We start from the raw sequence: 23,246 nt of genomic DNA on the forward strand, positions 1-23,246 counted from the left end.
TTAACATTTTCAGTGCTGTGCCTAATGATACTGCTTTGGGAAGTTTCGATGTTTTCCTTTGTTCATTTTTTAAAGTGCGTAGGGTACAAAATAGTGGGTTTCAGTGCATTCATTCATTTTGATTGTCTGTCCCCTATTTTTCTTACATGTCCTTCTTTGTTTTCCCTATACTTTTGTCTATTAAATTGATGTCATCTTTTTTTTTAAGAACATTTGATACTTGTCTTTTAAGTCTGGCTTATTTTACTTAACATGATGCTTCCTAGTTCCATCCATTTTCCTGTACTATTTTGTTCCTTACAGCTTAATAATACTCCATTGTGGCTGTGTACCACATACTCCTTATCCACTTACCTGTTGATGGGCACAAGGCTGTTTCCATAACTTGGCTATTGTGAGTTGTGCCATAATAAATATGGGTGTGCAGGTAACCCTGTGGTGTTTATGCCTTTAATTTAATTTCTTCAGTACACATGAAGGAGCGAAATGGATGAATCAATGGTAACTTTATTTTTAATTTTTTGAGGAACATCCATATTGCCTTTCATAGTAGCTGTACAAATTTTACATTTACACCAGCACTGTAAAAGATTCCTTTTCCTCACTAGCATTTATTGTACTCTTGATAGCCTTTCTGACTGGAGTGACATGGAATTTCAGTGTCTCTTTGATTTGCACTTCTCTGATGGCTAAATATATTGATCATGTTGGCCATTTGTATTACTTTTGAGGAGTATCTGGTCAGTTCACTTGCTCATTTATTGATTAAGCTATTTGATATTTTGGTGGGGTTCTTTTTAGTTCTTTATGTAGTCTAGATATTAATCCTCTATCAGAAGAATAGCTGGCAAAGACTTTCTCCCATTCTGTAGACTGTGTCTTCACTTTGTTACTTGTATCCCTTGTTGTCCAGAAGCTTTTGAATTTGATACAGTGCCACTTACTGATTCTTTATATGTTTTCCTGTGTTGCTGTGGTCCTGTTCAAGAAGTATTTGCCCATACCTGTTGGCTTCAAATGTTTCTCCTGTGTTTTTTAGTTTGAAAGTGTTAAATCTTAATACCTAGGTCTGTTGATCCATTTTGAATTGAGTTTAGTGCATGGGGATCTGATTTCAGTCTTCTGCATGTGGGTATTCAGTTTTCCCAGCATCATTAAAAGGCTCTAACACATGTTTTTGGCTCCTTTTTCAAGCATCAGTTAGCTATAGTTGTGTCCTCTGTTCTGTTCCATTGGTCTGCATGTCTACTTTTGTGCCAGTACTGCCATATGCTGTTTTTGTAAGTATGGTTTTATTGTGTAATCTAAAATCAGGTGTTGTGATGCCTCCTACCTTGTGCATTTTGCTTAGGATTGTTTTGGCTATTCTTGGTCTTTTGTGTTTCCATGTAAATTTTAGGATTGTTTTTCCGAGATCTGTGAAGGATGTCATTGGGAATTTTGATTGGGATCACATTCAATCTGTAGATTGTTTTTGGTAATACGGCCATTTTAACAATACTAATTCTACAGATCCATGAATATGGGACATCTTTCTACCTTCTGTGTCTTCACATTCAGTGTTCTATAATTTTCATTGTACAGATGTTCAGCCTGCTTGTTTAAATTGATCCCTAGATGTGTTTTCAAAGCTTATTTTCAATGATATTATTTTCTTGATTTCTTTTTCACCTAGTACATTATTGGTGTATAGAAAAGCTATTGATTTTTTTTTTAAATGTTGATTTTGTATACTGGTCATTATTTTGATAGATAAGGAAAAACAAACTTTTTTCATTAAAATCTTTTTTTTTTTCCTGTTAAAGGGCACAGGGATAGCATGGATTTACAAAGGTTTAAAGAAACATCAAATAAAATAAGAGAGCTGCTACCTGTAAGTAAATCCGTATTATAATAGCATGATTCAATTTATTTCAGTATTTTGATAGTTCAAAACAGATGCGTGGCCATGGCTGTCGCCTCAGTTATAGATACGTGGGGAGGCGATCTTTCATGCCCTCAACAAAGCTGGGAAGAGCTGAGTTTAACATTGACCTGTCAGGAAGAAGATTTGCATTGACTTCTGAGCACAGCATGGATACCCCACTGGCAACCCTGAATAAAACAAGAAAGGCTGTCTTCTGCGTGGGCCCCAAGTAGCCCACAGGATGGACTAAAGCGCATAGGCAGGCTGTGATCTGCTTCCGGATGGGCTGGGACCTTGGCTTCCTGCCCAGTGATGGATACCTCGCAGGCCCTGGCCCTTTCTAGGCTCCCTGCAATAAAGTTAAGCTAATTCTGTTGGGAAAAGAGAAAAACAAAATATAATTAAACTTTTTTTTCGATAAAAATAATAGTTTTAACATCATCATCATGATGTTCCAAATTTTTGAAGCTATACCTAATTTGAGAAAAAAAAAGTAGAAACATGAGTAATATTTATATAGCTTGCATTTTCAAAACTAAAACTTGTTTAATATTTGTTTCTTTAGATGTGCCCTTCTCTATTCCTTTTCTATTGACTAAGTACTATGCTCAACTCATTTTCTAGGCCTCAGAGTTTATTAGAGCATGGTCCTGGCTCACGTAACCTGTGGTCTAGAAACAAAAACCCGTATACAATGTGCAAGTGCAAGATTTTCAATGTTGGCATATTTAAAATGTGTAGAACCATTGCCAAAAATGTGTTTCCAGGGCTGGGGATATAGCTCAGTGGCACAGCACCTGCCTAGCAAGTGCAAGGTCCTGAGTTCGATTTCTGGTACCCCCCCCCCACCCCGCAAAAATGTTTTCCAGCCTGAAAATTGATTTTTATTCCTTAACTGTTGTTTTCATAAATTACTTGTAGCGACTTAGCAGCTACAGGGTAATAATGTAACTACGCCATGATATTTAAAAGAGGATTTAGGAAAGTATTGTCCAGTCCTTAAAGAACTTACATTGTAGAAATGATTAAGTAGTGAATACAACAAAAATAAGATTTTTCCCTAAATCTTTCTCACCTAGTAAATTTCTCACCTAGTACTAAAGCCAAGACTTAGAGTTTCTATGAATGATTGTTCCTTGTATAATTGCCATCATGGCATATTACTAACCTACATATAAAGGTAGATGCTAATATACTTTGATATTTACACTACCATTTATGTTTTAATGACCTATTTTGATTAAACTATTATACTAAATTGATTACCTTATGTCTACTAATTAGACATTGTTTTAGAATTTAATTGGTGATTATATGCAAATTGAAGTATAATGATTATATGGGGTTTTTTCTTTCTGTTTTTGCCTTTGTTTGAAAATAGTTACATGATTTTCTTCTAATAGGATCTGCAGAATGATGTAAGAAACATGATTATAGAATATTCAGAGATGCCTCAATATCAGGTATGTCTCATTAGTATACATGGCAATCAGAAACTCAGCTTGACATACACATACACACTTAGATGGGGAAGTCATATGAGTTCAGTGGAACTATCATAAAACTGTGGCATACTTGTAAAGATCCAGATTTTCTATTATGACTCAGAAGGAGAGAGCTAAATAAATGAGTTGAGTGCATATGTTTCATGACACATCATGAAAAAATATAGGAATGAGAAAAAGTAGTAAGTATAAAAAACAAATAACTATACCAATGTTGGTTTGGTAATTACTATTTTAATGGGAGATATAGTATGTCTACATTCCACTCAGGAATTCTCTTGACCAGATTTCGAGAGAATGGATGTTACAGGCAAATGAAATATTTTGAGGGCCCTCATTAAGTCCTAGTAAAGCTATCCACAATCTGGAATTATTGAAACTAACACATTTTATTTTTTCTATACCCATGTAATCATTATATTACCACATTCTGGTGGCATCATTTTGCTGTTGTGAAACACCTGATACACAAAGAATATAGTTTAGCATACAAAAACACTTAATAAGGAAGAGTAAAACAAAAGTCTCCCAACAGAGTTCACCAAAGAGGACTGCTAAAAATTTTTAAGTAGGCAAATAACTTCTTGATGAAAGCAAGAAGAAAGCTCCAATTTCTATGAGGTAGCAGAAAAGTGATGGCTGCGGTGTTTGATTTGGCACTAGAGACGGCACGAGGGCCATGTGCCCGCTCGGCAAGAGCGCTTCTGCTGAGCTACAGCCCCAGCCTGCTGGCTGTGTTTTGAATGAACAATTTTAGGTAATTTACTTAGGGGAAAGTAATTAAAACAACAACAGAATGACAAGCCTTAGGGTGGTCAGAGTCCTAATAGTTCTTGATTATTTGTGGGTTTTATACTCCTTTGAAAATGTGATGAAAGCTGTAGATACCTATCTAGAAAAATGCACATATACAAGATTTTTCTTTGAAGAATCTGTTAGATAACTTGAATATACCTTGCAGTCCATCTGTTAGTTCCAGTTTAAAGTTTCTGGTCGTAGGTGGTTCTGTGAAAATGGTAGATATATCATTGCATCTGAGAGTATTTTACGGAAAGTGCTTAGAGTGAACAAGAAGTAACTACAGCTGGCTCCAGGAAAAACAACTGAAATCGGAGAGGAAATCGGAGAGGAAATCGGAGTCTAACCTGTCACTGTGTTACCTCCTCTGGGAGAGTGAATCATAGAAAGACAGCAGAACTAGCTAGTGGGTGCTGAAATAGCTTGCAGCTAGAATAGAAGAAACAGGAATATTTAGCAGAACACTTCAGCTGACCTAGAAGAATTTAACAAGGAGGAAAGAGGAAAATGCCTTCTAAGTAAACACAGATTAGGCTATTGGGTGGAAATTTGGAAAAATCTGCTTTTATTCTCACATTACTTTATAGGCTTGGATGAATTCTAGATTTAAGTATAAATATTCAAATAATAGAAGAGAGTTTAGTAAGCCAGTAAAAAATGTTCAGTAAACCAGTAAAGCCAGTAAGGCTTTCTAAATATATAAATAACAGAAAATAGTAAGGGAAGTTGTAAAGAGATTTTTTTAAAGTACTTTACCTAAGCAAGTCAAAATTGAAGCACAATTGAAGTCTGACAAATAATGAGCACAAATCTTTGTTAATAAATCGTTCATTCAAATCAGGAAGAAAGGGTCAAGACCCAGCCCCAAAAAGCCCACTCCAAAGCAATATTCCTTTGGTGTCCAGGAGAAATATACTGAGCTAAACAGACCAAAGGATTATTATACTTAGAACAACAGCTTGAAACTCAGTTGTTTTAAAGTTATGTTTGTGTACATTATACATAGAATGACCCTTCTGAAGATCCTTTGAGCCACTTGAGTTCTTACGCTGAGTTTACCAAGTGTTACAAGACTTCCCGTTCTCATCATTCAGAACAAGGTGAGTATTTTGACTTTATGAATTCTATTAATAAATACACTCCTTTAAACTTTAAATGTATGTCAAACCTCTAAATGTGGATGGCATGGGGGTCAGATGACGAAAATTCTAATGCATAACTGTTACTGTAACTTTTTGGATGTCATGTAAACCTAACATTACAGTATTTTTTACAAATTTTTTAGTCCAAAACGATGAAATATAAGTCAGGCGTGGTGGTGCACACCTATAATCCCAGCACTTGGGAGGCTGAGGCGAGAGGATCACTGTGAGTTTGAGGCCAGCTTGAGCTACAAAGTGAGTTCAAGGAACTGCATAGTTAGACCCTGCCTCGAAAAGACCCTCCCAAAAACATGAAGTATGAAGACTTGCTTTTTTTTTTTTTTTTTTTTAACAAATTTGCTGATTTTTAACTTCTATAAATTTAATCTATCATTTATTCAAAATATTTTTCTAGTTCAACTTTATTTTTTGTTACTGGGAATTGAGTTCATGACCTCACACTTGCCAGGCAGGCACTCTAGTTAAACTTCTAAAAAAAACAGCTATATTTATTGGTTTGAAATTAAAATAGGCGTATTTGAAAAGTCTCCCTTCCCAACCTCACATGTAGCCCTTATTTTTCTGCCTCCAGAGTTTTGTGCTTAGGCAGTTAAGTATGACTGTACAAGTCTTACCTACCTCTCCTCTTAGACAAAAGTTGGCATATCATACTGGTTACTTGTATTACTAAGTTTTCACTTACTGTGTCTTGATATTTCCACATAATGACTTTTTAGAGTCAAAATTACATATGCCCATAATTGAAAAGCAGAGTAGTTGTGAAATCTCTTTAAGAAAATGTCCTGCCTTGTCCTCATCCCTCTCGCTGTCACTTCTTTCATTCTGTTTTGATATCCTAAATCCAGCAGAATATAGCATGACCAAGTTGGGGTCATTACAGGATTGCAAGTTGGTTTGACATTCAGAAGTACAATTACTATGATGCATAATAGTGGCAGATTAAAAGGGAGAAAATCCCAAGAGCATTTTAATAGCTGTAGAAAAAGGCATTTGTTAAAATTCTACATCTTATGATGACCAAAATTCTTACCACTGTAAAAACAATGAAATCCTTAATATCAGTAAAGTCTATCTACAAAAAGTTATCACAGACATTGTATTTCATAGTGAAATACTGAAATACAAGATGAAATACAAAACAAAGATTCTGATAAAAACGCGGATGTTTTGGAGATGGGGAAAGGGGATCAGAGGAGGGGTGAGGAGATGAAAAATAACCAGGATACGTTAGATAAATACATCAGTTCATGCGTGTATATGAACTTAAATGTTACATATTGTAAACATCAGTAAAAAGCACAAAGATTTTGCTTGTTTCTGTTGTATAGTTTAGAGTCAACAAATGTATATTTTGGGAGATAAAGCTGTCAACAGAAACAAAGAATTTTGAAAAACTATGGTACAATATATAGAACAGTAAGTAAGATAGCTAAAAGCAGTGACAGGATTATGAGGGAATAAATTAAAGTATCCAATAGTATTTTAAGGTACTACTGCATCCTTCTATTTCAGTTTTAGGTCAAATTCATTAACCTTCTAAACAAAGCAAGTACTGAACTTTCTTTTTATGCTATTCCCAGAACACACACATGCAAATACAGCTACCTTTCCCCTTTCCTATCAGCATGGTTAGTTAGGTACCCTGAATTGACTGAATTCTTCAAGATAAAGTTCATTTAGGATAGACAAGATATGACAACAAAGATAGCAACTTAAATGGGAGAGGGTGGATTATTTGCAGTGTTTGTTTAAATACATTATTGTATGTCTACAATATGAAAATACAGGCAGTATTAAAAAATAATAGGGAAGTCCTCTGTGTACCTCTGTGGAAAATCTCTAAGTCTAAAGTTTAAAAACCAAAAAGCCAGTAACTGTTACAGTTACTTGTGAGTTTGAGACCAACCTGGATATCATAGCATGATTACATCTTTAGGAAGAAAAAGAAAAGCCCAGTAACAGCAAAACCTAAAAATAAGTACTATAAAAAGGTATGTATGGTGATACACACTCGTAAAATGCACTCCAAAAAAAAAATGTCCCTGAAGAATGTAGAAGAAAGCAATTGCCTTAACTGCCCCAGTAAGGGTGATTTGGCAACAAGAGGGGAAGAAAGACTCACTTTATACTCTTGATGCCTTTTCATAATAACTAAGTTGAATGATTTACTTCAGTACTTGGCCTTGTGTAATTCTTGTGTTCTGTGTCTGGAAACACTTTGTATTTGGTTAGTCAGCGTTAACAAAACTTTTTAAAGTTGCATGGCTTTGTGTATTTACCCTTTTTTTCAGCAGAAGGCAGCGGTAGAAGACCATCTGTAGAAGACGCTCATGAAGTAGATTCCAAGGCAGCATTGCTACCGGTTGGTACATTAGATAACTACATATTATTAAACACATATTTATTAAAGAAGAGCTACATGGTGGCAGTATTTTATGAGAGATTGTATCAAGCTTTAAAAAAATCTCACCTCAAAAAAGGGCCGGGGATATATATAGCTCAGGGGCACAAGCGCCTGCCTGGCAAGCACAAGGTCCTGAGTTTGATTCCCAGTACTAAAAAATGAAAAATAAAATTTAAAAAAAAGGACATCAGAGCATGGTGGCAGTCACACAAAAGTTTCTCCGGCAGTGAACACTTAGGAATGTTTAACAAAAAATTTATTCAAAAGAGAGGCAGGCTGTCCTTTTGTTTGAATGCCAACTGAGGTAATACTTAATTTTTCAGACTGTCACAACCAACACAAAATAGCTCTGGAGAAGGCAGAAAAATTACTCCTTTACATTCAGTACATAGAAATCAGCACTCATAATTACACATGATAAGGTACTACTTTGATAGATGGCATTGTTGAACATCTTGTTTTTAAAGTTACTTCAGTGGGGAAAGGTATTTGTCAATGCAGGGCTTCAAGTAGCAGATTCCTTTCTGGAGGGATCCATCCGGAATTCGGGCTGCACAGTATTGCAACAGAGTCCCATTGAAGATACCCTCATGATACCAAGTCAGGAAACTCATGGCTGTTGGCATAAACAGTGTTAAAATTCTCATAGGTAGGAGAAGTACTGGCTATAGATTATAAAATAAGTATACTTAATATGAGGAGAGGAAAAGATACTATTCAAAAATAACTGGCAAATCTGAAAAAGAAAATTGCAATGAGGATTGAGTGAAATGAGGTATATCTAAAGAGAGAATTACCAAACTGGACCAGAGTACAACACAGATGCAAACAGAATTAGATCGAAAGTGTGTTACAGATACATGTGAGAAATGAATCTAATCTAATTGAGAAAGTGGAATCTGAAAAGATATAAATGGCTTAAGATTTGCCAAATTAATAAGATATCTAAAAACTCAAATTCAGATATGCCTTCCAAACTAGGGGAAGTAAAAATAAATTCATACTTAGAAACATTACTGTAAATCTGCAGAGTAAAAGCTATGTGCACATAATGTATAATATTTTTATACATTTACATAAAATGTATAAATGTCTTTATCTCCCAAAATATACGTTTGCACATAAAAGCTATGTGCACAAAAACTCTGCAATGCAATACACGTATATATCTTTAGTGAATGTCTTGGAATATTCAGTTTACATAATTTCAACTTTTCTGTTTGTACTTTAGATGTTCTTTTGGCAAGGGGCATGTAATTTTAGAAACACAGAACAAATATATATTTTGGGAGAATAAAGTTGTCAACAGAAAGAATTTTGAAAAACTTAAGTGGTAGGAAATGACATTCTTGGAATTCTTTGTCCCACCATGTAGTAATTACATACATTTATTATTAGTTCAGGTGTATGAAGCAAAAACTTTATGTTTTCAGCCCTTTTTTCTTAAAACATAAGAAATGGAGCTGGGGATGTATCTTAGGGGTAGTGCTTGGCTACCATGTGTGAGACCTAGATTTGACCCTCAGCATTGTTTAAAAAAAGAAAAGAAAACTACAAGCTAAATCTTGGAAGCAACCCAAATGCCCATCTACCGAGGAATGGATAAAAAGATGTGGTATTTGTATACAGTGGAATATTACTCAGCTATAAATAAAGATAAGCTCATGGCTTTTAATACGTAAATGGATGCAACTAGAGATCATACTCATAAGTGAAGTAAGTCAGACTTGCATGTGTAAAAAGATAGCTAAGGTAATTGTACTACTAATTTCTATTAGTGCATTGAAAAGAACAGATAATGCTTATATTATTTGATCAGTCTTACATGCCTATATCTGGTAATCTTAGCAACTGCTTTGAAGATAACAGTATGCAATATAATAACCATTGTTAATTTCCTATCTTATTTTGAAATTCTGTATCATTTTTTTATTACTGTTTTTAAAAAACAAGAAACAAAACTGTTACACAGTTATGCTTCACCTAGAGATTTTTTTGACTTTAAGTTGTTCTTCATGTTTGTCTTTGCCTAAAGGATTGGTTGCAGGATAGACCATCAAACAGAGAAATGTAAGTAAGCCTTTTGTCATCATTAGCCTGAAAAGTTATAGTTAACAAATATTGTCTTTTTATCGGCTCTTTATCTTGAACTCTCTTATCTGTGGGTGGAGATTATTTATTCTGCTATCTCCTATCTTTATGTAGAAGAGATTGGGGGACTTACTACTATAATTACTAAAATTTTCCTAATGGTGGTATCACTGTGATTTTATCCTTGAGTCCTGTTTCCAACTTGCTCTTGAATGAATTTGTTGAGAAATCTAATTTGATCTCTCAGTTAATGTCTCAATTTACCATTCTCATCAAATCTTGCAAACTGCTTTTGGAAAATACTTCATTTAGAGCAGTAATGCACAGCACACAGTATAAAGCCTGCATAGAGGAGGATACTCGAGAAAGCTGAAATACCTTTCAGTGGGGAAAGGTATTTGTCAGTGCAGGGCTTCAAGTAGCAGATTCCTTTCTGGAGAGATCCATCTGGAATTTGGATGGATGCAACTAGAGATCATACTCATAAGTGAAATAAATCAGCTAGAAAGCTGTTCCACAACAGCTAGAAAGCTGTTGTGATAGTCTAGGACCAAAGGTAGAAACAGAGACAACCTAGCAGGTAAAATGTTTTTTAGTATAGTGTAGACATAATGATAAACAAACTTCAAAGATAATTTCTGTTTCTAGCCTAGGAATTAGTATTTTACAATTCCCAAAGGACATTTTTAAAAGACTTGTTTTGATATCCATTTGGTACTGGAAATATAGTAAAATTACTCTGTGGTACTATCTACTTGAGAAGGGAAACCAGTTTGAAGGAATTATATGTTCTCTCTGTAAATCTAAAATAGATGTGAATGTATAGAGAATAAAATCAACCATGTGCTACATGGATAAGCCACTGTTCAAATCATTTTGTGTATTCCATCCCCAAGTGGCATTTGGAAGATTACCTGTACTCACACCTCTTAGGATTATTGTCTTCTGTAACCAAAGCCATGAGATTTAAATATATATGGCAGGGCCTGCAAGTTGATGTTAATTCTTGTGTTTAACAAGGAAATACTGTATAAGTACTGACTCAGAAGTAGCCAGGAGCGGCGGGAGGAGGGGGTACCCAGGAGGTTGGAGTGTGTTAGCATTCTTACAGGGCTGAGAAAAGCATGGTTTATCAGCAACAGGCAAAGGGATAATGATAGTGTTAAAATATTTACTATAAGATAGTGTTATTGTTAAGACAAGTATCAACCTTTGGTCAGATGGAATGTAAGAGTCTCATCATGTTCTACCAACTGAGCTAGCCAGGCACTAAATGGAATGTAAAAACTAGAAAGAAACTGCAGTGGCCCACTTTTCCTAAAGTCCTATTTGGATATAAGCTTTTAAGTGCTGAACAAGGCTATATAGCTATGTAATTGGTGAGCTAAACCTGTAACCCTTTTTCTCGGTTTTCATTTCATTTTCCTTTGCACTCTGGGTCCTGAATTTGCACTGGAACTCTTGAAATTAAAATAGATACACATGGCCAGGCATAGTGGCACATAGCTGTAATCCCAGCTCCTCCAGAGGCTGAGGCAGGCAGGCTTCAACTTAGAGACCAGCCTGGGGAATCTAGACCCTGTATTACAGCTTGTGTTGAAATGACTCCCTGAAGCTTCAAGCAGTCATGGGTTGGGCTTTTTCAGAGGTGGCTGGGGAGCTTGTGCTGCTGGGATTGATTCATAGTGCAAAGCTAGAATCAAGGGCACTAGAATTAAGAGTTGTGAGTGCTACCTGCCCTAAGTAGCCTGGATAAAATAAAAGGGATAAAAAGAATAGTGGTTGCCCCATGCTTGCTTTATTACCTTACATTCTGCCTGCCATGAACTTTCTCCTTTGCAATGCCTGTCTGCCATTCCACCCTGCCTTGGAGACAGCTGATTATGAACTGAAACCTCTACAAACTGTGAGCTATCTAAACCTTTCCTCCTATAACTTTGGGTGTTGGGTATTTTGTCTCAGCAACGAGAGAGAAGTAACTTAAGATTTTGGTACCAGAGAGGTGGAGTTGTTGCTGTGAGTGTACCTGATCTTTTGTTTTAGGAGGCTTTGGAGCTGGTTTGTGGGAAGGGAAAGAGTTAGGAAAGATTTGGAGAGGCTGGCTGAAAAAGTAAGTTGGAACACCTGAGGCCGTACTTGATGGGAGATTCTGTTCAGAGCTCAGAAGAGTGGAATGCTAATAGGAACGATGCTAGTAAAAACCAGGCTCCAGAGGTTTCTGCTGGGAAGGACTACATTGGCTGTTGGACTTCAGATGATATGTGTTATGGATTGGCAGAAAGTTTGCATTTTGCTTATGTCCAGAGACTTTCCCTGAGACTGGGATTAAGGCTGGTGGATTAATAAATCTTGCAGAAGAAATTTCAAGGCAGTCTAATGTTGGGGTGGTGGCATGGCTACTGTTGGGGGCTTTTAGCCAGATGTGAGTTGAGAATCAGGAGCAAAGAGCCCAGGAGAATGATTGAAACCATTGTGAGTTTGGCTAGAAAGGAAGCTCCAGTAAAGTTGCAGCCTGCAAAGATGAAACAGAGGAGAAATTGGCTACTGAAAAGACTAGGGAAAAAAGCCAAGTATTTTAGAAGATGACAACAGAAAAGATGGGCTGAGGACATCACAAGAACCAGCAGGGCTCCAGCTGTTGCAGCCTGTTACAAAGGTGAAAGACTTTCTTTGAGATGAGACTCGCACAGCACCTTGTCCAGAATGGCAGCAGCCTGGGAAAGTTGTTCCTAGGGATTGGTTCATAGGCACTTGACCCGCACAGCCAAGAGAGAGAGAAGCGTGGCTGCTGCTCCAGCTAGTGGCAGACCTTGGCATCATCCATAAGTTGCTGGTTTTAGGTGCATGCAGAATGCAAGAGTTGTGGGGTCAGGAAGGATTCCATCCAGATATCAGAAGAGGACTGGGATGTCAGGCAGTATGCCCCTGAGACAACGATGTGTAAAGCTATGAGTATGAAGCTGGAGAACCCAGAAGTTTGGAGAAGCCAATAATGTGGATCATCTGAGGAAAATTGCAAGGAGGGAGCAGAGGCAGCCTCAGAAACCATGGGAGCTACAACCACCGAAAGTGCCATAAAGGCAGAGCACTTTGGAGTTCACAACTTGCCACAGGTTGTGGGGGATACTGAAAGTGGAACTGTGGCATTTAATGTTTGCCTTGCTGGATTTTGAACACGGTTGGGTCCCTTTCCTTTGTAACCCCGTTTGTAAGTTTTGGAATGGAAACATCTATCTTGTACCATGCAGTGTTGAAAGTATGTAACTTTCTTTTCATTTGTAGTTTGCCTTAAATCTCAGAGGAGACTTTGGACTTGGACTTTTCAGCAGTGCTGAAAATGTTAGGACTTTGGCAACTCTTGGAGATGGACTAATGCCTTTTGCATAAAGGGATATCCATGGGTCTTTCAGGGGCCAGGGGCAGAATACCCAGGGCAGAATGTTATGGCTTATATCTAGATGTCCCCCAAAGCCTCATGTGGTCATGGTTATAGGTGGGGCTTTTTCATAAGTGGCTGGATCCAGAGTATGTGACACTGGGATTGATGCATGGTGCAATGCTAGAATCAAGGGTACTAGGATTAAGGGTGTGAGTGCTACCCACCCTAAGTAGCCTGGATAAGATGTAAGAGATAGAAAGAGCTGCAGCTGCCCCTTGCTTGCTTTGCTGCCTTTTGCCTGCCATGAACTGTTTCTCCTCTGCACTGTCTGTTTGCCATTCCACCCTGCCTTGGAGCCAGCGGGTTATGAACTGAAACCTCTACACACTGTAAGCCGAATAAACTTTTCCTCCTTTACTTGTGTGTGTCTGGTATTTTGTTGCAGCAATGAGAAAAGTAACTAAGACACCCTGTATCAAAGTAATAATAGCTCAGTAGTCAAGCATTTGCCTAGCATGTGAGGCCCTAGACTTAATCCCTAAGGCAAGAAGGAGGGAGGGATAAGTATATTACATATCTTTGTGTAGATTCAGATACTTAAAGAAAAATGATACACAGATATGGATCTGCCAATATTCCTTTGATGATGTTTAAATAGTTGTGTTTACTTTATAAAGTCCAAAAATGAAATGATTAAAATTGTGGCACAGCTAACGTTTTTTAATGTTTTTTCAGGCCATCTGAAGAAGGGTCATTAAATGGTGAGTCCTTGTGATAGACTGAATGTGAAAAAGTGAATCAGGTGTGATCTGTTAAATCAGTACATTATTTTTGGGTTTAAGTTTGGAAAACCCCAGGTGGTTGGAAAATTTTTCTTTGCATAACTTTTCTTCAATGTAGATGTGTCACAAACACATTGCCCACCCTATGAATGTGCTCTTTTTTCTGTCTCCTGCCCCTTCGTCTGTGGTACGCAGCCTACTTTCTCTAGGGTTTCCTGTTCTAGTGTGTTAGTCTTTTGAAAGTCAGCTCTGCGAAACTGAATGTTATCCTTAAATGCCCTTCTCTCATTCATGCGGTTGTGTTGTGCTACTTCCTCTCTGTAGAATCACTGTACATCCCACTGCTGTTTTCACCTCACACATTTTTCACCATCTTACTGATGTATAAAAATATGCATACAAAATAGTGCATATGAACCTTCAGTGAATACTCACTAATTAAGTATACCCATGGCGTCAGCACTCAGAAAGAGTATTGTCACTATCCCAGCTCTTTTGTAGCTTGTTTCAGCCTATCCCTAATTAATACAATAGACTAGTTTTGCTGTGTGTATGTGTATATATGTACTATCTAAGTGGAGTCATACATGATGCACTGTTTGTGTCTGGTTTCTTCCATTTGTCATATTTTTGAGAGATCACTGTTGTAGGTAGTGGCAGTTTGTGTATTCTGTGTAGCGCTTCCTTGTGTTTATCTGTTCCATTCGTTTATCTATTCCACTTTGATGGGTATTTGTAGGTTCCAGTGTGTGGCTGGTATGATTTCTGTTGCTATGAACCTTGTTCTTACTGTTTGGCAATCATAAGTATTTAGTTCCTGCTGGTTATATGCCTAAAGGTGGAGTGGCTAGGTCATAGGGTATGATATGGTAACTCCTGCCAAATAAATTTTCAGAGTAGGTATGCTAGTTTGAGCTCTCTGCTATAGACTTCTGGTCTGTGTTCTACAAACAAAGTTACTGTTCTAGAAGACCTGATCTTACCACTGCTCTGATTTACACCTTCTTATTGTCATGTAGTAAAATCTATTTTTGTTTCTTTGCATGGCATATTTAGGCTCTTAATAATTTGATATTTCCTGCTTCTGTATCTTTACCTCCTCCAGGTGTGCACATTAATTTACAGTCTTGGCTGTGCAAAGAATCACTTCCCTGATGAAATGTACCTATAAAGTTAGAATATTGGGGGCTGAGATCTTAGGGGATGTGTATTCAAAGGCTGTTCGGATTTATAGATAATTAGTCCTATTTGTGCTAAACTGCTTGCAGCTTCCAAAATGTAACATGCATTTTAACACTTCCATGCCTTTGAGCATGTATCCCTAAAAACTACTGCCTTGTGAATTACTCTTTCTTTCTTACTCTGAAACAGTGTTTAACCTTTCCTCAGCCAGGAGGCATTAAGTACCCTTCTCTCCTTATACTACAGTCTTTATACTGTACTAATATTTTTGTACTTATCACAGTTAAGTTGACTACCTTCTCCCCCAAGAGAGTAGGTGCCTTTTCATTTGTATCTAGAAACTTGGCATATAGCAGATCTGACTCATTTTCCATCTTTCTTCTTGCTACACTTAAAAGTAAAATTCCCCCAAAAATGTAAGTGATGGAGAAGGGGCTTTTGGAGTATATTTCACATTCCAGAAGTTCATCTTCTCATGGTAGATCTGCTTAAATAGTACCATGGCCACAGCCCCAGTTCCCAAAGGTCAGACATGAAAGGAGAGTTTTTTATTGAGTGGGAGTAGTGGAAAGGCGGAGTCATGGCAGGAATTGGGGGAGCGGGAAATGTCCCACACTTCTCCCCTGTCAGGTTTTAGGGCACAGTAGGTGCTAATCTGGCATAAGGAAATGGCATAGTGTAGCACATGAAGGGCATGTTTTATGACTTGATTTTCTATTTTTGTGAGTGAGATTACATGAAAATTTAAGATGATTGTAGGGAGTAAACAAATAGTTATGTTGCACTAGAAATTTTAAAATAGTCTCATTTGTTTATTTGTCATTTTATTTAGGTCTCGCTTCTCCATTTAAGCCAGTGATAGATACAAATTACTACTATTCAGGTCAGTAATGCTAAAACAGAATTTGGTAATATTTTGTACCACTAGAGATTTCACTATTTTCCTCTCATTTATACACAGCTGTGGAAAGAAATAACTTGATGAGATTATCGCAGAGCATTCCATTCACACCTGTGCCTCCAAGAGGTAAAGCCAAAAATAAAAGTAGACCCCACCCTGATCATGAGTTGGAGACTGCAAGAAGAGGGTCATTTAAGAAATGTTGATTTTTGTCTAAATTCTTAATTAGTCTGACTACTGCATGCATGATGTATCTGTAACTAGAAGGAAGCATGAGAAGTTTTTGATTTCTCTATTGCTGACATATCTGCAAATGTGTGTATTCTAATTTAGGAAAGTTGTCAATCCATTGTGTCTTAACAAAAGCAAGTATCACCTGACATCTGAGGAACAGATGGTCCTCAAATGCTGTCTAAAGTTTTACTCAGAGCTGGGCGTGGTGGCACATACCTATCATCCTAGCACTCAGGAGGCTGAGGCAGGAGGATCGCTGTCAGTTTAAGCCCAGCCTGAACTACGTGGCGAAACCCTGTCTCAAAAAAGGCAAAAAAATAAAAATAAAGTTTCACTCAGAAGTGCTTATAATTTCATTTTCTTTCTAAAAGTTTATCGCAAAGTGCTCATAACTTTAAAAGAGCTTCTCTTTATAAATTTAGAGACATACTGAGGTACATTGGCTTTCGGATCATTTGCCACTCTAAACTTCTCTTTATAAAACTGCATTAAGGGCCAGGAATATAGCCCAGTGGGACGGCACCTACCAGGCAAGTGTAAGGTTGTCAGTTCAATTCCCGGTACCAAAAGGAATAAATAAATAAAACTGCGTTAAGACACCTGCTTTGTGTTGTTAAAGAGTCGTACTGCGGTCTTAAACTCTGCCCTTGGTGTTGCAGGTGAGCCTGTCACTGTGTACCGCTTGGAGGAGAGCTCGCCCAGCATACTGCATAACAGCATGTCTTCCTGGTCACAGCTGGGCCTCTGTGCCAAGATAGAGTTTTTAAGTAAAGAAGAGATGGGAGGAGGTTTGCGGAGAGCTGTCAAAGTGCAGTGTACTTGGTCAGAACATGATATCCTCAAATCGGGGCATCTTTATATCATCAAGTCTTTTCTTCCTGAGGTGGTGAACACATGGTCAAGTATTTATCGGGAAGATACAGTTCTGCATCTCTGTCTCAGAGTAAGTGCCAGTGACTGCATAACTAGGAAACATAGTTTGAACTTCCTATTGTGACTTCTGAAAGTGTGAAGAAGCCAGATAAAATCATTTAAATATTCACCAAGGGTTCCTCTCCTTCTGTAGGAAATTCAGCAACAGAGAGCAGCCCAGAAGCTCACGTTTGCCTTCAATCAAATGAAACCCAAATCCATACCATATTCGCCAAGGTAAATCCTTACGTTTTTCTGGGCTCTTAGTATTGTGTGGGTAGCAGTCTTCTGACATTTATTATTGATGTTGAGTGTTTTAATTGTCACCACTTTTAATATCAATTAGAATCTTATTATTAAAACTGCTAGTAATACCTTTAACTGTTTTTCATAAGGTTCCTTGAAGTTTTCCTGCTGTATTGCCATTCAGCAGGACAGTGGTTCGCTGTGGAAGAATGCATGACTGGAGAATTTAGAAAATACAATAATAACAATGGTGATGAGATTATCCCGACTAATACGCTAGAAGAGATGATGCTAGCCTTTAGCCACTGGACTTACGAATACACCAGAGGGGAGTTGCTGGTACTTGATTTACAAGGTAGGTTTATTAGCTATTGCTAAGATGAAAGGGTACAGGAGGTGCTCACATTACACATAATACACAAATCTGTTAGAGACTTGGGCAGATAAAGGTTGAAAATAAACACCAGGCACAAGCAGAGCTTTGACTAGTGGGATCTAGCTGTCTCGTTACTAAGGTGATAATGTGTTTTGATGAGCAAAAATTTGCAAAGTTTACTTTCAGATACATAGCAGAGTTTACTCTCAGATACATAGCATTTAATATTTTCAAAGGTATAAAGACTTTTTTAGGTCACGTTTGGAGTACATAATGTTAACAATATATAATGTTTACGTTCTTATACAGTTAGGTACATGTACTTCACATATCTTGATTTAAAGACCATGTCTTAGTTACTTTTCTTGTCGCTGAGAAATACCCAACACCCAAAATTAAAGCGGGAAAGGTTTATTTAGCTCACAGTCCATAATCGGCTGGCTCTAAGGTAGGGTGGCACATGGCAGAGGGGCAACCATTGGTGGCAGCAGAAGACAGCAAAAGCAACAAGAGGAGAGGGGAGCAAGCCTCGGTTCATCCCTTATTTGTAAGCAGAGTACCTGCCCCAGGGTGTAGCGCTCACACCCTAACCAGCACTAGACAATGAACCAGTCACAGACTAGATTCAGCTGCCTAGGAAAAGCCTTCCCCCCATGACTGCATGAGGCTTGAGGGGACAAAGCATAAGGGACCTTTTTTTAAAAAACAATAATATCTGTTCCTGTATTTATGTTACTCTTTACTGTGAACTAATGAACTAAACTACCTAAGAATTTATTGGGTTAAAAGAGTCAAAGGGAGCATGTATAACCCCAGATAGTCTGAAGCCCAAGGTAGGAAGATTGCAAATTCATGGCCAGCCTGAGCTATGTAGTAAGACTTTTTACCTTCAAAAAAGTCAATTTTTCTTAGTTTTGATTCAGGGTTGATTGGGGGTGGGGGTGGGGATAGGGTCTTGCTGTGTAGCCCAGGTTGGCCTTGAACTTAGGCAGTCTGTCGTCTTGGCCCTCCTGAGTGCTGGGATTACACTTGATTTGAGATTTGGATGGTATAGTGGGGCTAAGTCATGCTGCTGTCACTTTGAGGGGCTCACTTGGCTTAGAGACATGGCATAGCCTGCAAGAGTTGAATGTCAGGTCTTGCTAGACATTGTGACACATGCTTATAATCCAGCTACCTGGGAGGCTGAGGCAAGAAGATTGTAATTCGAACCCAGCCTGGGCAATTTATCGATGTAGCAAGACTTTTCATCAGATAACAAAGGGCTGGGAGTGTAGCCCAGTGCAAAGATGTTTGGTTCAAGTTTCAGTAACCTACTCCAGCCACTCCCCAAAAAATGTCTGTGTTCACTGTCAGCAGACTTCCTTAGTTCACCAAGGCTTCTCCACATGGGTGTCTAGCTTGGGTTTTCTGCAGCATGCCAGTTTCAGGTCTTGGGCTTTTTACATGGAGCTAGTTTCTCCTAGGGACAAAGCAGACTCCTGAGGCGGGACCTAGGTCTCTTCCCCCATATTCACTGGTCATGACGTGTTATGGGGGCAGCCCAGGTTCTAGGGGAGAGTGGTGCATATTAGAGGGTAGGGGAGGTGACTCACAGACACTGCAGTGGATGGATCTGACAGAGGAGGAGAGTTGAGGCTGTGAGAAGGTGGCCTTGCGTGGAGTAATGTCTTTACAGCTTCACAGCAGCACTAACCGGCTCTACTTGGATGTACTCTCACCTTATAGCTTGCTTAGTTTTTCTCCAGAGAGCAGTCTCAGTTTCAAATGTAAACTCAGACCAGATTTTAAATTGCACAAAAAGTTGCTTAGAATATTTATCATTCAGTAACTCCTTTCATTCCACAGATGAAAATATTTTTAAAATTTGCTACAAACTCTGATGTGTGTTATTAGGCCAATCCAGTTAAATTTCAAAAATTATTAAAATAAGCCAGGCCTGGTGGTACACCCCTATAATCCCAGCATGTGGGAGGCTGAGGCAGGAGGATTGCCTTGAGTTTGAGGCCAGCTGGGCTACATAGTGAGTTCAAGGCCAACCTGAATTGCATGCTGAGACCCTGTCATTTAATTATTAAAATAATATTTTTTAAACAATTTCCCTAAAGCATATATGGGAAGTGAGACCAAACAGATTTTATAATGTCTGTTCTATGTTGATTTAAAAGATGGCAATATTTTTAATAAACGAAGTACAGTTGTTCCTTAAACAATGTAGGTTTGAATTATACAGTTCCACTTTGTGAATTTACTTTTTGCAGATTTGTAATAACTTGAAAAACCTCACAAACCATATAACCAAGAAATATAAAAACAAAGCAATAAAAGACCTGGGCTTGGAGGTACATCCTGTAATTCCAGCACTTGGGAGGCTGAGGCAGGAGGATTGCTGTGAGTTCAGAGTTAATGTGGGTTACAAAGTGAGTTCAAGGCCAGCTTGAACTGCATAGTGAAACCCTATCTCAAAAAGACAAAAAAAAAAAGGTTAAGTATGTCATGAATGCATAAAATGTATATAGTCTTTTATCATTTACTGCCACAAAATGTGGGCAAATCCATCATAAATAGCTGGAATTTATCAAAATTTACACACAGACTGCATGATGCTACTTGCAGTCAAGAGAAATGTAAACAAATTAATGTAGAGATGCAGTATTATTAACTGCATAAAATCAACTAGTGGAAAGTACTGCGCTGTGCTAGTCATTTCAGAGCCACCTCCTGTTGCTATGGCACTGAGCAGGACGCAGGTGTAAAAACGCTGTGTGTTGGGCGTGGTAGCACACACTTATAATCCCAGCACTCGGTAGGCTGAGGCAGGAGGATCACTATGAGTCTGAGGCCAGCATGAGCTACTTAGTGAGTTCAAAGGCAGCCTGCACTACAAAGTGAGACCCTGTCTACAAAACAAATGCTGTGTCATGTTAGTCATCTCTGAACAGTTCATCTCTCCTGTAAACTGCGTATTACAAGGAAAAGCCATCTCTTGGGGTTTTTGTGTTTTTCATCATATGTATTACATAAAACAGCCGGGGAGATAGCTCAGTGGCATAAGCACCTTCCTGGCAGGCGCAAGGTCCTGAGTTCAATTCCCAGTACCAAAAAAAAGGTACAGAAAACAGAAAACATGTTTTGCCTTATCAGCAAGACTTCTAGTCAACAGGTGGTTTCTGGTTAGCAGGTGATAGTTAAGATTTTGGGAGTAAAAAGTTACAGCTGGGGTTTGATTGGTGGTGCCAGGTGCCTGCCTTGGGCCCCAGTCTCAGTACTGCCAGTGCCATGTCAGCACCGTGGACAGCAGCACACAAGGCGGTGCTCCCTTGCAGAGGCAAAACCAAAACAGAAGGGCACCAGGGGAGGGTTGGGGGAGCAGTACATTGATCAGTGTAAGAAATGGGTGTGGTTTCTTCAATCACACCCACTGCAGAATGACACCAAGGAAGACATATTTGTATACATAGTAACCCAGGATGTGCCTTGACAGTGTGGAGGGGAGTAGAGAAACTAGAGAAAGTGGGGTGTACAGGCAGCAGATGTTGCAGAAGCTGGTGAAGCTCAAGCTTAAGGCAGTACATATGCAGCAGACCAGAACTCTTAAGGGTGTTACTCTGTTATTCTAGCCCTTCATGTAATTACCAACATACTTAACCGCAACAGTTTGTGTAGTAGTCACTTCTCCGCTACTGGGACAAAATACCTGACACTCACACCTTACAGGATAAGAGGTTTATTTCAGCTCATTGTTTTCAGAGGGTTTTGTTCATGGTTGCCTGGCTGCAAGGCAGAAATGGCATGGTGGAGGAAAGCTGCTCAGCCATACAGCCAGGAAGCACAGAGGCCTGGAAGAGCCGGAGCGAGAGAGAGTTGCACACACCTGGCGCATGCCCCTAGCAGCCCGCCCCTCCTACCAGGCCCACCTCCTGCCAACAGCTCATTCAGTAGTGGACTCTCATTAATCCACTAAGGAGTGTAGCTTCCCCGTGAGAGTTTTGGGGACATTGAAGTCTAAACCATAACAGTGAGGGTGAAGAAAAGAATGAGAGATCATAGAGCACTTCTGGAAGTCAGGCCCTGTCCCAGTAGATAGATGTTCCCACCTGCCTCGGGAGACTTTGTGGGCATCAGCCATGGACCAACACCTGCAGGGAGGCACTGGGGAAGGCGCTGATAACCAGGTGCAGGAGTTGTAGTCTGTGGTTGTGCAGGGTGTTCTTGCCAGTGACATTCTGGAAAGGACTCAGATGACATTAAGGAAAACCAGTGAGGTGAGACCCAAGGTTTGTAGCCATCTTGACATTGGCACTGTTGCAACTTCAGTTACTGACCTGGATGTCTAGAAAAACCTAAGTCACAAGATGACAGGGAGACAAAAGCAGCTAAGCACTAGATTATTTGTCCACTCCCAAGGCTGAGCAGGACATGGCTGAGTAAGTGTCCTTACCATCTCTGCCACTGCCTGGTCATCCACTGGAAAAACACATGTGAAATTCCAGCAACAAGAAGTAAAGATTGGCACTGAAGCCGTGAGGTGCTCACCTGTAGCACCTTGACCAGGTGATTAACGGCCTGCATTGTCAGAGCAGCGTGGGCATTCATTCTTCCTGAAGGATGACTTTTTGTTAATAACTTTTTTTAACCCTAGTCCTCAATATACCTTATAGGTTTTTAAATTGTTTCTAGGGCTGGGGTTGTAGCTCAGTGGTAGAGTGCTTACGCAAAGCCCTGAGTTCAAGCCCTAGTACCACACACACAAACACAAAAAAAGTTCCACAGCTGGTCAAATTGAGACTTTTAAGAATTTAATCTGGGATAAAAGTTTGCAAGCTCTTTTCAAAAAAAAAGAAACAAAAAGTACCTGGTAATAAAAACCTGAACTTTTTGGAGAAAAAAATCATATGCCTATTTTCAGCTGTACTACTCCTGACTCCAGTGCTCATCTATGATCGCAGTTTTGTTTCCATGGTTGTTATGTTCATGATGCCATTTTTCACAGGAATATTTTAGATTATGACAAAAATTGAACAGTACAGAGATACATGTACAAAGAACAAAATGTCCCATCCTTGTTTTCTCTACTTTTGTGAAGACATGTACAGAAATAGAAACTCTCTCCCCATTTTGTTATGTTGTGCTAGTTTTTTCAAAACTGTATTCTATGAAACGTAACTATATTTTTCTTTTTTCCTCACCTACCATTATATCATTGACATCTTCTAGGTCATTATAGATGAATCTGAGATATTTCTTTTAGTAGCTTTATGATAGTCCAGTAAGAAGGCATGGCATAATGTACATCCTTTGTTAACAAGACCTTCACTGTAATGTTTTGTTTTTTTTTTTGTTTTTTTTTTTTTGCTACTATGAAGA

General features: G+C 38.6%; 1 protein-coding gene across 2 annotated transcripts in view; it reads left to right on the forward strand.

The window, feature by feature from the left end:
* The window catches only part of Trpm7 (transient receptor potential cation channel, subfamily M, member 7), a 96,418-nt gene that overhangs the window by 65,026 nt on the left and 8,146 nt on the right, over positions 1 to 23,246 (forward strand). For both annotated transcript variants that reach the window (XM_005376661.2, XM_005376664.2), the window contains exons 27-37: positions 1,806 to 1,873; positions 3,310 to 3,369; positions 5,216 to 5,309; positions 7,664 to 7,734; positions 9,812 to 9,846; positions 13,982 to 14,007; positions 16,043 to 16,093; positions 16,172 to 16,237; positions 17,005 to 17,288; positions 17,412 to 17,494; positions 17,653 to 17,858. In XM_005376661.2, the coding sequence (XP_005376718.1) occupies positions 1,806 to 1,873; positions 3,310 to 3,369; positions 5,216 to 5,309; positions 7,664 to 7,734; positions 9,812 to 9,846; positions 13,982 to 14,007; positions 16,043 to 16,093; positions 16,172 to 16,237; positions 17,005 to 17,288; positions 17,412 to 17,494; positions 17,653 to 17,858 (1,044 nt within the window). The remainder of the gene's footprint in view (positions 1 to 1,805; positions 1,874 to 3,309; positions 3,370 to 5,215; positions 5,310 to 7,663; positions 7,735 to 9,811; positions 9,847 to 13,981; positions 14,008 to 16,042; positions 16,094 to 16,171; positions 16,238 to 17,004; positions 17,289 to 17,411; positions 17,495 to 17,652; positions 17,859 to 23,246) is intronic.

The sequence above is a fragment of the Chinchilla lanigera genome, unplaced genomic scaffold, assembly GCF_000276665.1.
Source record: "Chinchilla lanigera isolate Chin_1 unplaced genomic scaffold, ChiLan1.0 scaffold00008, whole genome shotgun sequence".
Taxonomy (NCBI): Eukaryota; Metazoa; Chordata; class Mammalia; order Rodentia; family Chinchillidae; genus Chinchilla; species Chinchilla lanigera.